We start from the raw sequence: 17,195 nt of genomic DNA, 5'->3' as shown, positions 1-17,195 counted from the left end.
GGCCAGAGCATGAAGGCACACAACAGTGCCAGAGGATGCAGAGGCAATCAGGGTAGCGTTGGAGGACTGCGTAGCACTCTGGAAGCCAAACCTGTGGTCTTGTAACAACCATCTTTGGAAGTGGACCCTAGAGTGAACTGGGGTGATGACAGGGGGAGAGATCCTACAAGTGCCCCAAAACCTAGCAAAATACAAAATTTAAACACACATTTATTTGACACAACTGATGTGACTAAATCATTTTTTAAATTTCCTGTTATCAGCACTTTTAGGTGCCTACTGACAAACTTTGACTGACAAACTATGTCTCAAGGCCAGAAAGAAACTATGAATCTGTTTGAATGATTATCACAAAAGAATTATAGCTTGAGTGTGCTTGACAGTCCTAGGACCAACCTGCATCTACATGGAAGCCCAGGCTAGCGTCACAGGCCATGAGAGCCTGGTACAGAGAGGAAGGGAAACTTCATGACTTCTTCCAGTAGCAGGCAGGACATCTCATGCCATAATACAACACAAAAGCTGTTAAACCACAACCACATGCCCTGGGGTTTGTTCCCCAAGGCAAGAACCTCAGAGCTGCAACAGGCAAGGGGGTTCACATGAACAAAATAGTGACAACACTGGGCTATACCTTGTGGTTAGCTATACCTTGTGGTTAGCTACAGTTACAGCTGATTATGCCTGTGCTACTATGGGACCCGGAGAAATTCAGCAGACTTTAAGTGCTAAACAGGTTTTTCAGTTCCATCTTCCCTTCTGTCTTGACTTTCCTCCTAGCTGTGTCATCCTTTGGACGGTTTCATGAGAAATGAGGCCTGATGTAAGCAACACTTACTCTACATCCAGGAACAACATCTGGACATCTTGGGTATGCAGCCAGCACAGTCCTATCAGTTGCACATCTGACAGCCCTCAGTTATCCCTCCCCTATTCTTTTCTCTTTTTCCATTCAAAAGTTTCTACCTATTTTCTGCTAGTTTCGTGCCTGTTTTTTTTGTTTGTTTGTTTGTTTCCTCCTCCTTTCTAAGTTCTTCCTTTATAGAAGCAGCTGCAAAGCTCCACATGGAAGAAGAAACAGATTTGCTCACTCATCTGGTTACCACATTTCACGTTGAGGGAAACAGTCTCGTGTTTTTTCACACATTAAGCGCTTTACACATGACTGTGATTAATTAGAAAATTCCTTCTGCTGTAGGTTTTGCATACTATCCTACTACCACAGCATTATTTTCCCAGCTGCTGCAGACAGTGAGCTACATAGAGAAAAAACATGCTCCCCCCTCTCCTATCATCACCCCTCCTATTTCAACAGTGGGTCTCTCTTTCAACAAGCAAAACAATCAAGAACTGGAGCAAGCAACACAGAAGAAATTGGGAGCTGGTGCCAAATCAGTCATCACAGTAAGTTCTTCTTCTTTGGCAAAAAATGTCAAGGATAATACTTGTCACCAAACTACATGTCAACCACTGTCCTGGGGAAAAGGATCTTCCCAAGCACTGAGGTCCACAGCTCCACAGCCTCATAACTGAGACATAACAGCATAACAGGATAAGCATAAGCAGGACATAACAGTCCTGCTTCCCAGGGACTAAGTAATGCTAGGTTAACCCTCAGAGGATGTAAAAACTTTGATTTCAAGTAAGAAAATGTTTTGGGAGTGTGAGGGAGAGGGGGAAGAACAGCAATATTAATTCCTCTGTCACTCATATACTGTTATTTTGCCTTATTTTTTCTATTGGGAAACAGTATATATACCTTTTAAAACTTCATAGCAGCCTACCCCAGTCCTAGCATCTTTTTCAACAACACAGAAAAAGGTGCAGGTTTATCAGCTGAAAGTCACACTCAAAAAATTCCTCACGATATCCCTTCATTCTTAAAAAGAATTTATCTCCTTCATGGTTGAGTTCTTCAGATTCTTTTTTTTTCTGTTGTAATATGCTACGCTTCAAGCCACTGCAGGTAAATGGTACTACTGGGGAAGAAATGTGTGTTTTTCTTTCTACACAAGTGCTACAGCTCAGATCAAAGCCAACAACTTAAAGACAGTGGTAACACACTGCATTGAAATCAATCTGCCAATGTATTATCAGAGTAACAGCACTGTTTGTTCTTAAAATTAGTGCTTATCCTTCCTCAGTGTAGCCCAAAACAACAGAATAATCTTAAAACACAAGGAAGACTGAAAAAAAATCTTAGGAGAATAATACAAGTGTCACGTATCTTGTTTAATAGTTAATCGGAGGCAGAATGAGGGAAGGCAGAAATTTAGCTGATTAAAGCAGCTGCTTCAAACAAGCCATTCCAAGTTATCACAGAATCATTGCCACCTGAAATGGAAGGACCTCTGAAAACACCTTGGAACACATTGTGCTCCTTCTGCAAATCCAAATTGCTCCAGCTACCTATTAATAGAGCCTGTGTTTGTCGCTTTCTCTTCTCATTTCACTGAAAATTTCAGTAGAAGGAATACTGCTTTAGCATTTGTTCTAATTGAACGGCTACTGATTAGCTTTGCAGCAACAGAGATGCTGATTATGAGGAAGGGTACATGGTATACTGATTATATGACTGCTATATCTGAACATACTAAGCTGCAAGTAGCAATGATTACTGGGAGATGAATTGAAATATGTTAGCCTCCGTACAGTGTTTCATTCACAAAGATGCTAAGTGAATAAATTGTGCTATTCAAGGTAACCCAACAGTGATTATGTGTACTTGGTTTCTAAAAAAAAAAATTTAAAAGCATGTTTTAAATGTTATAGATGAAAGAAAAATAATTATTTTCTAAAATGTGTATTCACAAAATAATGCTGTTATGTTAGGAGCAAAATTTCTCACAGTTGGTAAAATGAATTTTCTGACTGCAGATATTACTTATCTCAGGACACTTTGCAAGGTGGCATTTTTAAAGATAATTGAAGTATATAAGTCTAGTTATTCATGGAAAGGTCCAAAAAGCTACGATTTTTATTAGAAAATAAGAAATGAATAAAAGTAAATTAATTCTCTTTAAATAAGAAAGTTGGCAAGTTACAAAAACATGCTGAATACCAAAGATTTTAATAATATACTTCCAAGCAACAAAGAAAAGTAATCATTTTTTATAATGATGCATAATTACAAATGGCTATATCTGAAAGGTTGCAAGGGTTCCTTTTCTTTTCTCCTTAACAAAAAGATAATTCCTCTCCCAGAGGTGATCTCATCCACAAAGGATTGTCATCCTTGAGTCCTGTGTAGAACAGGTGGGAACTTGCACTTCAGCATTTTGGTACAGAAGAGAGTGCGCAATAGAAACATGAGCCAATTGCCTACATGTTCAGATTATGCATTATTTTCAGCAATGGTGTCTTCCCATAAGGCAAAACTCAACATTAAATATTTCAAGAGGACAAATTTGAGGCATATCTGTGGCTAAGTGAGGAGAACATCCTTTTCTGTATGTTAGCACCACCAATTTTCATTGAGTTACTCATTTCCTCTAAAGGCATTCCTGGCTCCCAAGATGAAAATTGAGCTTTTTGAATGTATACTGATGTAGTGTATACAGGTGAGCCAGAATTGTCTTAGCGTTCTGTCTACCAGCAAATAAAATATTTTCTCTCTTTGACCCAGAACTACATGGTCAATAGATTTATTTACCAGGTGAGGAAAACTTCTTGCAGCGCCTTCTCCAGTATGAGAAGTTAGGAAAATAAGATTCTCAGTGGCATTTCTGAAAAAAAAAAATCTTATTTTGTGGTGTCACAGAGAAATACTTTTAGAGTATTTCTCTAAAATTTTTTTTAGAGAGAAGTTTTTAGAGAGAATTTTTAGAGAGAATTTTTTTAGAGAGAATTTTTAGAGAGAATTATTTTAGAGAGAATTTTTTTTTAGAGAGAATTTTTAGAGAATTTTTTAGAGAGAAATTTTTTCTCTAAAATTTTTTTCTCTAAAATTTTAGAGTATTTCTCTTTAGAGTATTATAGAGGCATTTTAGAGACTGACCTCATTGCTTTATTTCTCTTGCTCTCAGGATCAAATTTCTAAGGGTGCAGAAAGCATCATCTGTTGTACAATAGCACAGGAATGAAAATGTGTATCTCATACCAAGCAAACAAACAGAAAGAAAATTCTCTTTAATTTTCTTAGAAAACTGTTAGGCAGAACACCCCAAAAACTCTTTTCTTCTAAACACTGAGCAGGACTTTGGCCCCTAGAGCTGTGAACAGAGGCTGAGAGCACCTTGTGCTGAATGGGCACTGCAGTCACAGAATCACAGAACGGTTGAGGTTGGAAGGGACCTCTGAAGATCATCTAGTTCAACACCCCTGCCAAGCAGGATAACCTAGAGCACATTGTGCAGGATGGCATCCAGGCAGCTTTTGAATATCTCCAGAGAAGGAGACTCCACAACCTCTCTGGGCAACCTGTGCCAGTGCTCTGTCACCCTCACAGTAAAGAAGTGCCCTCTCATATTCAGCTGGAACTTCCTGTGCTTCAGTTTGTGGCCATTGCCTCTCAGTCCCTCAAAACCAAATATCTGCACAAAAGCCAACTTCCCAGGTGGAGAAGTCTCTGTCTGAGCTTTCTTACGGATGAGATTCAAGAGACAGGATACATCCGCTGAGGAGAGAGGACTGTTGTTTCTGTCTTTTTAATACTCCTTAAACTAGTTTTCCCTGTGCCAAGGCAAGACACTACAAGAGGTACTCATCTAAATTAGGCACCTATTGTGAAGATCTCTACCACTCAATCACCTTGGACTCCCTTTAAACTCAAAGGAGAGTCATAAACTTTCTGGGATGTGATATATCTGTTCTATTGCAGACTGCTATATTATGTTTTACAAGGGTTTATCTTCCTCCGTGGGTTATAAATGAAGCCAAGTTATATCAGCCATACCAAAATCTGTCCTCACCACGCTAAACAGACCCCACATTCACAGTTCATTCACATGGTCTATGGTAGCCTGGATCCCAAGTCTACAGCAAGAAAAATGAAAAACCTTCACTCCTGGAGAAGAAACAGCTATACTCAGCTATCTTTGTAGTACAAAGTCCATTAAGAAATTATACTTTGTGAATCATTTCTCACCTCATAAAGAAATTATAGACATTTGGGTGTTATTATTAAGTTTCACCACTCAAACAGAAGCCTGAGAACAATGATGAAAACTTCAAAACCACCAAACAGAAAGACATAAAAGCACAAAGACAAAAAGGGACTGACGTACTCAACAGCTATTGTAAAGGCCAGTGGAACAGCATTACCAAGACTTCTAGAAACTACGGAAGTAAGCAATATAAAAAGAAATACATTTAGTCGTACTAAATTACAGAAATTATACACCAGAGAAAGCTAAGTTTGGAAAAGCCACAGAGGAAAGCTGGAAAAATTCTTCTAGCCTTGAAGAAACATTCTTCATTGACTGCAGACCAGGAAAATATTGCTGAAAAAATCCAGTGAGAGAAACCAACAGTGAGGGAATACATCAGTGCACTCTCATAAGGGAAACCTGGCATATATCTAAAACAAAGCTGTGAACTGAGCACCTTGAGCAGATGGTACCTATTGTGATACAGAACACTCCTGTATTCAAGCCTTTGGTTATAAATGATGCAAGTTATCCCCATAAATTTTGAAAGGTATTTAATTATTCATGTCAATACCTCAAGCTTAGTATCAAGAAAAATATCTATTTCTAGAAGTCAGAAAATATCACAATTAAAAAGCAAATCTTAAAATTTAATATTCAGAGACTGAAGGTGAAGGGGCACTTTCCTCCGAGGACATTTTAGTAGGCACTAATCAGTCCCTGATTAACACGTGTTCCTATTAAAGTAGTGTTTATTAAAATGTTTTCACGCTCACACTTACCAACAATTTCACTCGGCTCCTTATTGTAAAGTTTTTTGTTCCAGTAAAGAAGTCTGAGAAAAGGAAAGGAGACCAGAACAACAAGGCAGATACCAACAAACATATGTCCTGTGAAGGCTGCAAAATCCAATCCCTGGAAATAAAAATGAAAACTTAAATTAAAAAATCAGTTATTTTCCTATAATACCTACAGGGAAAAGTATTCAACTATACGTACTTTAGCAATCAATAATAAATAGAAAGCAATAAAATCAGTTCCAAGTACAGTATACGCTGTATTTCATTTGTTTCAAGGAGACAAGCAACGTTACAATTTAGTTCAGAGAACTCAAAAAAAATGTTAGGAGTTATTCTGAAATGCATTCAGTGTTCCTAAAACAGATTTTAAAAGAAAAAATAATTTACTTTCATGACTTTAACTTCATTTTAAATCATACTGAATCACAGAAATAGGTATTTTTAATGACCAACTTTGTTTTAAACTGAAGACAACATGGATTTTACAATAATCCTATCAGAGCCAGGATTTCATTTAAAGTCAGTAAAGTTCTTCTACAATAAAAATATACCCCAACAGTCTGATTATTTTTCTGCATGCTTAACATACACATATATTTCTTTATATTTTGCATAATGAACCCCTTTAATTAAGAAGTTCTTAAAATATAAAGTATAATATGTTAAAAAGCTGCTGCTTTAAACAATAAAAATTGATAGTGACCGTTTTCCCTAATACTATGAAGTTAGCCGTGCTTTGAGTAGGACATTGGACTAGACAGCCTTGTGGACTAGACATTGGACTAGATAGCCTTTCAACTGAATTACTCCGTAATTCTGTATTATACAAGCTGTAGTGGATCAAGGTTAGCCTTTCAGCTGGGATTTTCTGAACTAGTCAGGACCAACCTGTCCAAAACAAGTTACACACAAAGCGTCAAGGGGGATTATGTCCAAGCACTCAGGTAGCAAGGAACTGTCCCATATCCCAGAGGCTGCCTGAAATGGCGATCCCTGCAGAGCAGCTCCTTGACTCTTGGGACCACAGTAACTCTATGGGTAACTCAGATTGTCCAAACTGAACCTTCAAAGCTTCCATTGACTTTCCAGTCTCTAGAAAGTCATGGGATCTCCCCATGCCACCCTATGTCTGTGCAACAGTGAGTGACTTGTCTTGTACCAAATATTGGTGTGCTACCTTCTGTAATGCCAATACAAATTAAAAGCAGCTTCCCATGCACCATTACCTCCTGTGTGTTAAGACTACCGAGGATTTACTAACTGAAATATGGGTTCTTGCGTATTGTCTCCTACTAAAACAATTTACATGGAAATGTTCCAACTGAAATGACTCCAGTTTAAAAAAAGGGGGGGGGGGGGGAAGTGTTTCCCCATTACATCAGAGGGCATAATAAAAAAAAAAAAAATAGCACAAGAAACTGATTAAAGTCATTAAGAACTTTCATAGCCAGATAAAGATTAGTGTTCTTTTCGGAAAAAAAAAAAAATCCATAGTTTGCAGACAAGCACAATCAAGTAAATATGCAGACCTGGGATTAGAATTTAGTCCTACTAAAAATACAGGATTCTGCTACATAAGCTCAACAAATTTATCCTTAGTTATTATCTAGTAGTAGATTCCTTGCCTATTCTACAGACACTAAAAGGTAAAACTGCATGCCTGTCCATTCACTGGCTTTTCATTATAACTCAGCTAGTTCCATATTTTTTATGACAAAAGAAAAATGATTCTTCAGGAACTGGAACAAGATATTTTTGATTATTTTTTTTTTAAGAATCAGACAGAAAAACGTGATACCTCAAAAGAAAATAATATATCTTCATTAAGTTTGCCTACATATTAGTTCAGCCAGTCAAATGTCTGACACCTCTGCAAGATGCTCTTTACTACCAAACTTTTATTAATGCTCAGAAAGTTTGGCCTCTAGGCATCAAGTCAAGATTTCAGACTACAAGGCATATTTCTATGAAGGATGAAATCAGCATTCATAGATCAGGAAATTCACAAATAACAATAAAAGAAGAAAAAAAAAATCTACAAAGGATCAATACTTGTAAGACCTGTTCCCAAAGTATATAAAGTCCATATCCCCCACACTTATTTCCTTAATTACAGACATTTGCCATGAACAGTGAATCTAATTTTTCTACAGGTTGTCTCTAAGATTATGGCCAAAATGAAAAATCAGAACATTTTGTCTGGACATTGAGCATCCTGAAAACCAAAGTGAACTGATCTTGGCTCAGAAATTGCTCAGATATTGACAATGTACCATTTAAGACTCTTGGAAGTATGGAAAACAAGCATTCAGTTTTAGGTGGTCTCTAAAATGATTTGAGGTAGGAATTTGAAAGGAGTTAAGCTGTAAAAACACTGTAGCTACACCAGACAAAACAGTAATGCCTAAATCTGACTGGAAAAAAAAAAATGTTATCCTCTGACTAACAAAATGACTGGGAACCAGCTGGTTGAGGACTAATAAAGTAATAGTGTTAGCAGAATATACCCAACCCACAATTACCAGAACCAGGAAAATTACTTTTGCATCCAACCTAGTATCAATAAGCATAGTGGCCACAAAGCTTTCTTAGGCTGACAACAACGCGTTCATATCATGAAGGAGGATGCCAGCTACCAGGTGGAGTATTCTCTGCAGAGATACTCAGGCATAAAGCTAATTGCTACTGTAGGAGATAAAGAAATAAAATAGGAACCTGAAGAATCCCCGGAAACCGGAGTTTAAGCTGGTGATGGCCCCACCATATGTTAATGGAACTTAAGTGGCTCATGGCAAACAACTGCTAAGATTTACAATGTCACCTGCCTGGAAGTTTTGAATACCAAACACCAATTTTAAAGCAAAACAATTATGCTTTGTTATTGAAGTACTGCAATGCAGAAGCTTCTCAAACAAAAAATACAGCAAAAGAAATGTGCTCCTTGAAACCCACAAAACTAATTTCTCTATGAAAACGAAAGTCACATCAACCTGGAAGACAAACTAAAACACTGAGGTTAATAAGGAGATCTCAGGACTGACTGAGAGTTGAAAGGAATTGAAATGAGAGAGATCACAACGCTCTTAAAATTCAGGATTAACATAGTTTCATGACATAGGAGCTGACACAGATGAGTCTTAAGTGTGATTTGCAGACATCATAAGAGAAAAAAAATTATCTACTTGATTTTTAGCATCCTATCTGGGAGCTTACTCAAAGTTTTCAAAGAGCAGCTGGGCTGAGATTCAGAATTTTGTTAAACTTCATAATATCACCCCATTGATCTTTCTTATATCTGAGATCCTTGGGGACAAACAAAATGTGCTTCTCTCCTGCGACTGCAGAACAGCTTTCTAATTCAGCTGAAACAAATCATTTTCTGACATGGAGCGTGTTTATTTCAGGAAAGAGCTTGCACAATGATATTGCCCACGATAGAGCAAGGCTAGATTCAATTCTCCTCTCTTCTCTTGCTCCCAGCTTTCCTTCTTGTTTCCTCCTTACAGCAATCCACAGCAGCCAGCATGTGCAAATGACACCTGATGATCAGTAGCACCTTGGATAACTTGTTGCCAGTACAAGGAAGCTGAGGACTATCATGTGCAATCCCTTTTACTCCTGATATCAGAAGGGCTGGTGGTGCAAACGAGTTTACCACCCACCCTGATGCTTTGGGTTGGGTGCTTAGTACCTGCCTCTCCAGCACACAGAATATGCTCTCAGGGTCAGGAGCAGATTTCCCACCAGACATTCTCAGGTAACTAGCAGTCAACTGGCAGCTTCTGGAGAACTTTCAGAGACCATATCTATTTTCTGAGAAGGAAATAGAAAAGAGGAAAGGGAATAGGATAAGGAGGAATGAGGTTGGCAAAACCAAGCTCTGACAATAGGGCAACATACTGATTTGTTAATTTAGCAGAGGAATGATCATGACAGAGATCCTCAGGCTTCCTGCTGCTCTGTTACAAAGTGTTTAGGTCACATCACAGATACCAATGTCACAGCAGAGGATCGCAAGATGGTGGCACAGACAATTCACCCGTCGCTCCTGCTCCCTTGCCCACACTCTGGTAAGGGCATGTAACATCTACACAGAGCCTGTATTCATACTCTGTGTGCCTTTTATACCTCCTGAGTTCTTTGCACTGCTGGGGCCAGGATTCAGCATTTATAAAAACACATTAAAGCGTTCCACAGGTCTGCTGCATACAACAAAATGTCTTTTTCATAAAGATTTTCTTTTTCCTGCACAATAGACTGAAATAAAATTGACATGCACAAAAGGCAAGAAATACTTTTCTTCCAGGGGATTTCAATCCATCAGATAAATACAATACATGCCTCAAATGTCCCCTACTTGAGGCTATGCTGATTGTGTTAAATTTCCCCTGTTCCCCAGACGACAATGAAAATCTAAAGATTTTGTTTTACCAAGACAACAGCCTAAAGGTTCCCTTGCCTACAGACTCAAAGCTGAAACAGAGTGGGCATCTTTCTTTAGTTTATGGTTTTAAATGTGAAGTCGAATATATCAATTTCGTATTAGGAGGAAGTGTCATACTGTTTTCCTGAAATGCTAGCTTTCCATCATCCTGACCTGTTTTGATTGTTTGTCTATGGGGGAGGGGTGTTGACTGCTTTTGGAGGTGTGAAAGTAAATTCTAGTATTTCAGACTTTTCCAGAAGAAAGCAGCCATTTAAAAGCAAAGGGAAAGCAAAAAATATAGCTAGATGCATGAATTCAGGGATCACCAAATCCTGTGCTTCTAGTCAGAGTGCCCTTCAATTATTTTTTTAAAGCTAATAAAATGAAGAAGAGCAAGAGTAATTTATTATTTCTACACTGGCTTAAGCATCCCTTCGAGCTGAGTGACTGAGATGTATGTTGTGTCACGAGGAACTGCTCATGATGTTGCTGAGAGACAAATCACTGATGGTCTAACAGCTACACAGAGATAATGCCTATCTGAGACATTGATGAGAACCCTTTTTTGCCTTGTACTGTATTCTTTAATGATTACTACATGCAGAGATAGGGAAAAAAAATCTAAAATCAGCCATAAGACCATATATTTTATTTCATATACCTTACCTAGGGTTTCATTTTTCTTGAGGAAAGGCATCAATGAAACATTGACAGAACAAACAGAAGATTTACAAACTGATTAGAAGTTTTACCAAGCTTGTATACAGCAACCTCAACAAAAATAGCCCACAAGCTATGGGAATCCATTTCACACTCTGCCAGTGCTTGAAATACCTTCACAGATTTATATATAGGATTTTCTCTCTTCCATTGGTCAGAATTATCTACTTCTATTCATACATTTTTGGCACCAAAATTTATCATAAAATAAAACCAACTAATATAGCATCATGCTAAATTTCAGCATGAAAACTGAAAGCCTCTGAAATGCGAGTGTCCTGGTTTTGGCTAGGATAGAGTTAATTTTCTTCCTAGTAGCTGGTATGGTGCTGTGTTTGGGATTTAGGATGAGAATAATGTTGAAACCACGCTGATGTTTTAATTGTTGCAGAACAGTGCTTACACTAAGCCGAGGACTTTTCAGCTTCTTGTTCTGTCCTGCCAGCAGGCAGGCTGGTCGTACAGTAGGAGCTGGGAGGGGACAGACCCAGGACAGCTGACCCCAACTGGCCAAAGGGGTATTCCATACCATCTGACGTCATGCTGAGCAATTAATACGGGGCGGCTAGCCGGGGTTGGGGGACCACTGCTCGGGATGGGATGGGATGGGATGGGCATCGGTCAGCAGGTGGTGAGTGATTGCCTTGTGCATCACTTGTTTGTACAAATTAGTAGTAGTGGAACTGTTGTCATTATTATTATTATTTTCATTTCTTTCCTAATAAACTGCCTTTATCTCATCCCACAAACTTTCATTTTTTTCCCGATTCTCTCCTCCTTCCCACTGGGGGGGTGGGGAGGGTGAGCAAACGGCTGTGTGGCACTTAGCTGCCGGCTGGGTTAAACCACAACAGCAGGACAGGAGATCCCGATGGCTGTGCGTTTTCTGGGGAATTCCTGTCAAATGGCAAGAATAACTCTGAACAGGTTGCTGAATATCCAAAATCCTCAGCAAACATCAGATAAACAGTGCAAGCTTTATCACATACCAACACTGTAAATAAACAGGGAACCTCAAGAGGATATAATCCAGCACAAGCTAAAACTGCCTTCACTCTTATCATTACCTCTTCCAGATAAAGCTCGATACACTAACATACACTATGCTTGCACCATTTTGCCCTGGAGACCTATTCACCATCCCTTGTCCAAAGATCTTGTAATCACAGCCTAAGCTTAGGGCCCAAGCAACTTCAGATATCAAAGGCATGATTGCAGATACTTGGGAAATTCCCAAATATAGAGGACTTAACACTCAACCTTTCTGAGAGCAATGGCTGGTTTGAAACAGTTTGTGCCATATTGTGTATGTAAAACAGAGTTCCCAAATTCCAAAGCAAACATCTCTTCAAGATAAAAATAGAATTTTGCTAACAATGGCCACAAAGTAGCAGTATTCTGAAGGTAATAAAAATTTGTAAAGTTTTGTATTCACTGAATGAGTTTCTCGCTTGCTCTTAATGAAATCTCTTTATTTTCATCATTTTCTTTTCCTAATATCACAATATAAATGCCATTTTGTGAGACTTCTTCCAGCTTCATCCCAAGAAGAAGTAAGAGTACAACAAATCTCTATCTCCAATTATGCAAATGTTCCACTAATTCCAGGCACGATGGAAGGGGAAATGCTAGCATTATAAATTAATTGCTGCTATTAAAAAACAAAACAGCCAAAAAAAAAAAAAACACCTTTAGGTATTCATTCATGCCTCAGGACAAATAAACAGACTTATCCTTACATTTTAATGAGTAAGGTTTAACATAATGCTTATTTATTCAAATATACTTCTCATAAAATATTTTTAATATGACATGAGTTTTCCCTAGAACCTAGGCTAAAAAAAAATCTCTTCAGCACTACAGTAAACAAAGAGTAAAGCATTTCTAATGCTTTAACACAAGAACAGCATCCAATGTAACAGGGCTGTACTTCATTTTGTATTTATTTAACAAATCACGGTTTCCTAAGAAAGTGTGAACTTGTATAATGTCTCACTAGCCTGCTTTTAGAGGTAAAAGTACAACAGAAAAACTTCAGGAAGACTGGTAAAATTCTCATTCTTATCACACCTTCTAAAATAGAAAAAAACAATCCTCTTCATAGTGCAATAAGCTATCAGCCTCTTACAGGGGCAGTTGTCCAAGTACTCCTGTATTACTAGTGCAAAAATAACACTGGAAAAGAAGTGTAGGAGGATGAAAAGAGGAATTTCAATGAAAATATCAAGGAGAAAAATTGTATAGAATGGTAAAACCATGTTTGAGGACATGAAAAAGAAGGAAAAAAAACATCTATTTTCCTTAGAAAACATAGGAATAAACACTTCAAACAATAATGCATGAAGTGCTGTTTCCAAAACGACACTAAAATAAGCAATCGAATTCAAAAATTTCTACCTCTGAAACACCAAAAATAAAAATAAAAAAATCACTTGGTACAAATGTAGCTGACATTCCATGCATTTCGGTGGCAGACTTCAGTTTGATCCTATGAAATATCCTCTCAGCAGCTACTAGAACTAGCATCAGAAACAATGTCTACATTTCATCTTTGAAAAGAGAGCTTGCTAGAGTGGATGGACAAAATTAGGAATCTAGATATTAGTTCAACAGCATAGACTGCAGGAGTCCAGATGGTCCAGGTCCCTCCATGCCCTTCCTCTCGGCTTTATCCAGCTTCTCCTGCTATCATTCTTCTAGGCAGATCCCCTCCAGAGGGGCTGAGACCTAAGCACTGAGGACATAAATAGTGAGGACAAAAGCCATGCCACCTCAGAGCCCAGGATGGGTCTTTGACCCTCCCATATATATATATATATATATATATATATATACACACATATGGAGATATAACAGATGAGAATGTAGGAAAGAAGTGCAAGTCACATGGTCCTGTGCTGAATCTGATTTATTTTCTTATATCCTTACTTCTGTGATCCAACAAAGATACGAAAAAGCTCCAGAGTGAAAATGTTGCAAAGTTTTTCTGCTTGTTTAAAATACAGAATTTGCGAGTGTCACATTTTCTAGAGTATGTATACATCTGAGTCCTCCTAAAATTATCAATATCTCATTCAAGAAAAATATAAAATTGTTTCCTTTCAATGTGATTGCTTAATTGCTTGCTGTGTTTATAGCCCCTGCAAAAGGTTTTACAGAGATGATGAGTTTCTGAGTATTTAAGAAAATGACCTGTGTGGCAGGTGCTAATTATTCTCTTTTAGAAAAGGAGGTTGCAATAATTGCACAGATTTTATATTTTAAAATGTAAAATTTAGCAATCAAATCCTCAGCCAGGAATATTACAGAGTCTCCAAAGTCACACTATTCAACCAAACTAATTGCAGCACATTTCAAATATTTTGAAAGTAAACATTTAATTCATTAAACACTATTAACTTTCAAAGACATTTTCCAACCTGGACAGTACTTAATTAATTTGAGTGTATGCAGTTAATTAGAAGAGATCTTTTTTTTAGTACAACAGAAATGTAATTAACTCCAAATTTAAAAAATAAAAAAAAAGAGTTTTATACTAAAAATCCCTCACCCCACTTCCACAGATATTTTCACACTAGCCCATATGTTACGCTAAATTCCTTTAAATTCATATATGGCATTAGTGTCACATAGTAATTTGAGGTTTATGACACCTGGAAAAAATAGAAAGCACAGGGTTGGTGTTCTCACAGGGTGGAGAGGGTCATGTGGGTGGGAGGAGATGGTGGGACCAGGACAGTCCCTCTGGCAGGGGTTGGAGTGCTTCTGTCCCACCCAGCACCTGCCACCATAGCCTTCCTTTTGGCACCACTCACCCACCAAACTGAAAAGAGTTTTATCCATAAATAAAAGAGCCAAGCACAGGAAGTTAAAATCCCTCACTGTAGCCTGGAGATACCAACAGGTTGGCAGGAGGTAGGAGCCAGCTGAGCCTGTGCTGCACGGCAGGAGCCCCTGCTCCCCTCTCATCCCCACATCCCAAAGGGCTGCAGCTAGAGGACAAAGGCACCACCTGCCGCGGGGTTGCGTGTGACAGGTCTACAGGGGCTACACAGTCTCTTGCAGTGCGCACAGGTGTGTTCAGACAGTTATTTGTTGTTTTTTTAAAAGTCATGAGAAAGCATAGAATGGTCTCAATATATTTAAAGTTTGGATTTTCATACCCCTTTTCATGTCCGTTTCTTATTTTATTCAACTTTCTGCGTCTACAGCCCTCCATTGTTTTGATTCCTTCTTCACTTTGTCATTGACAAGGAAAACCCCCAAAATAAAGAAAAGGAAACCAGTATTCTCAGCCCATATCAAAAAGTCTGTTCATCACAGTTTTTTTCCCCAGGATCACTCTGTTCTGTCTGATCGCCCTACTAAGAAAGAAATAGCGTGGCAGAACAAACGGATTGTGTTCTGTTCATATGGCTGTCTGGGGGAAGAAAAGGTTCCACACAGCATAAATCAGCATCAGCACTTAATTTTAGTAGCAGAGTAGCTTGCAGTACATACCTCCTTCCTCAGCTCCTGCTTTGAAACAATAATCACATTTGGAGGATCCCCGACAGCTGTGGCAGCCCCCCCAATATTTGTGAAGATTACTTCTGCAATCAGGACATGCCTGGGATCAAGATTAAGTACTTCGCAGAGCCTGCAGTATAAAGAAAATTGAACTAGCCTCTTACCCTATGATTATATTTCCTTAAATCTTAAAATCTATAAAATTTACAAAACAAAGTTCTTCCACTGAAAAATTTCAGGCTGTGAAACATAATAGCTATGACTGTGTATAGTCAAAATTTTCATTTTATATATACTTTGGTAATTATAACAATATCAATCAAAAATGCAGATATTTTACATTTACAATAAAATAGTTAATGGCAAATGAAACTGATGTGTTTTAAAAATAATTTCATTAGAAGTAATCAATTATTCCAAAAGTTGAACTACACAGAAAGTTTCAAATCTAAACCCCATTCTAAGTGCTATACAGCTTTTTAAGCCATGGCTCCCAGGTGACACTGACATATGGAAAATTATTCTGGGCAAACACAAGCTCTGTACTCAGCCCTAGTTATTGACTATCATGTGGAGAGCAGAAGCAGAGGACAGGCCACCTATCAGCCATGAATCATCCATCTATCAGGGACCCCATTTTCAGCCAAAGTTTACCCAGTTCTTTCTGCTCCTGGTTCTCCCCCTTCCCTAAAGCTTAATAATAAGTAAGGAGTGGGGCCAAGGTGATATGGGAGCCCACATCCCAGGTACCCACTCCTGAGCACAGCATGGCAGCTGGGGTAAAAGCCCAAAGAGAAAATCCTCTCTGTTTTTCAAGGGGGCATGCTTAAATTATTGCCCCCTCTACCTAATAAGGGATGTGGGAAAACCTGGGCAGTGAGCATTCATCCTCAGGATTTTGTTCGTTGTAGTGCTGTCAGTCATTTCCCTGAAGGAAGTTGAGCTTTACGGTTCCACCTAAGTCTATGTTATTAAAACTTATATTTCAAAGAGAAAAGCATGTGTTGCACAAAAGCTTACCTTGATACACTTACTCTGTCACCAAGAGTATCAATTTAAAAATCGGAAAAAGCACTGTTAGCTTATACATATATCAGTACGTAAAAAGTCCAGAACAAAGTAACTGTACAAAAATGCATTATTTCCCAAACAGTGTAAAATTATGCAATTAAAAGTGTACTCTGTAGTACAGCTGGCCCGATTGTACTAGTTGTGGCACAATACTACAATCATACTTTGAACGTCATCACTCCATCGTTTCCAGCATTTCTAAATAAACTTAACGTTTCATTAGCGTTTGGCTTGGTTTGGTTTTGATGTGTTTTGATGGGACTCGTGGTAGCTTCAGGAGTGAACAGCAGATGTACTCCAAGAAAGGCCAAACCCAAAGAATAGAACAATTACAGTGCGTTAGCTGTACCGTAGGACTGCACTTTCTCAGTACATTTACCCTAGTTATATAATTTCCCATGCGAACAACCATTAGCCTTTTCCAGTTCCCAATAACAAAGCATTTTGAAAATAAACTATAGCTAAGAATGGGTAGTTATTAATTTTTTATCAACTTACTTCAAAATGCAGAGAGAAACAAATATCATGTTTTACGCCTTATTAATGGCAGTCTAAATCCTTATATTCACAGAATCAGAAGCA

General features: G+C 38.2%; 1 protein-coding gene across 4 annotated transcripts in view; it reads right to left on the bottom strand.

The window, feature by feature from the left end:
- The window catches only part of OCA2 (OCA2 melanosomal transmembrane protein), a 205,264-nt gene that overhangs the window by 101,835 nt on the left and 86,234 nt on the right, over window positions 1-17,195 (bottom strand). For all 4 annotated transcript variants that reach the window (XM_040535549.1, XM_040535542.1, XM_040535559.1 and 1 more), the window contains 2 exons: window positions 15,534-15,672; window positions 5,870-6,002 (listed from right to left, as the gene is read on the bottom strand). In XM_040535549.1, coding sequence (XP_040391483.1) covers window positions 5,870-6,002; window positions 15,534-15,672 — 272 coding nt within the window. The remainder of the gene's footprint in view (window positions 1-5,869; window positions 6,003-15,533; window positions 15,673-17,195) is intronic.

The sequence above is a fragment of the Cygnus olor genome, chromosome 1 (assembly GCF_009769625.2).
Source record: "Cygnus olor isolate bCygOlo1 chromosome 1, bCygOlo1.pri.v2, whole genome shotgun sequence".
Lineage (NCBI taxonomy): Eukaryota > Metazoa > Chordata > Aves > Anseriformes > Anatidae > Cygnus > Cygnus olor.
This window is presented reverse-complemented; position numbering and strand designations above follow the sequence as displayed.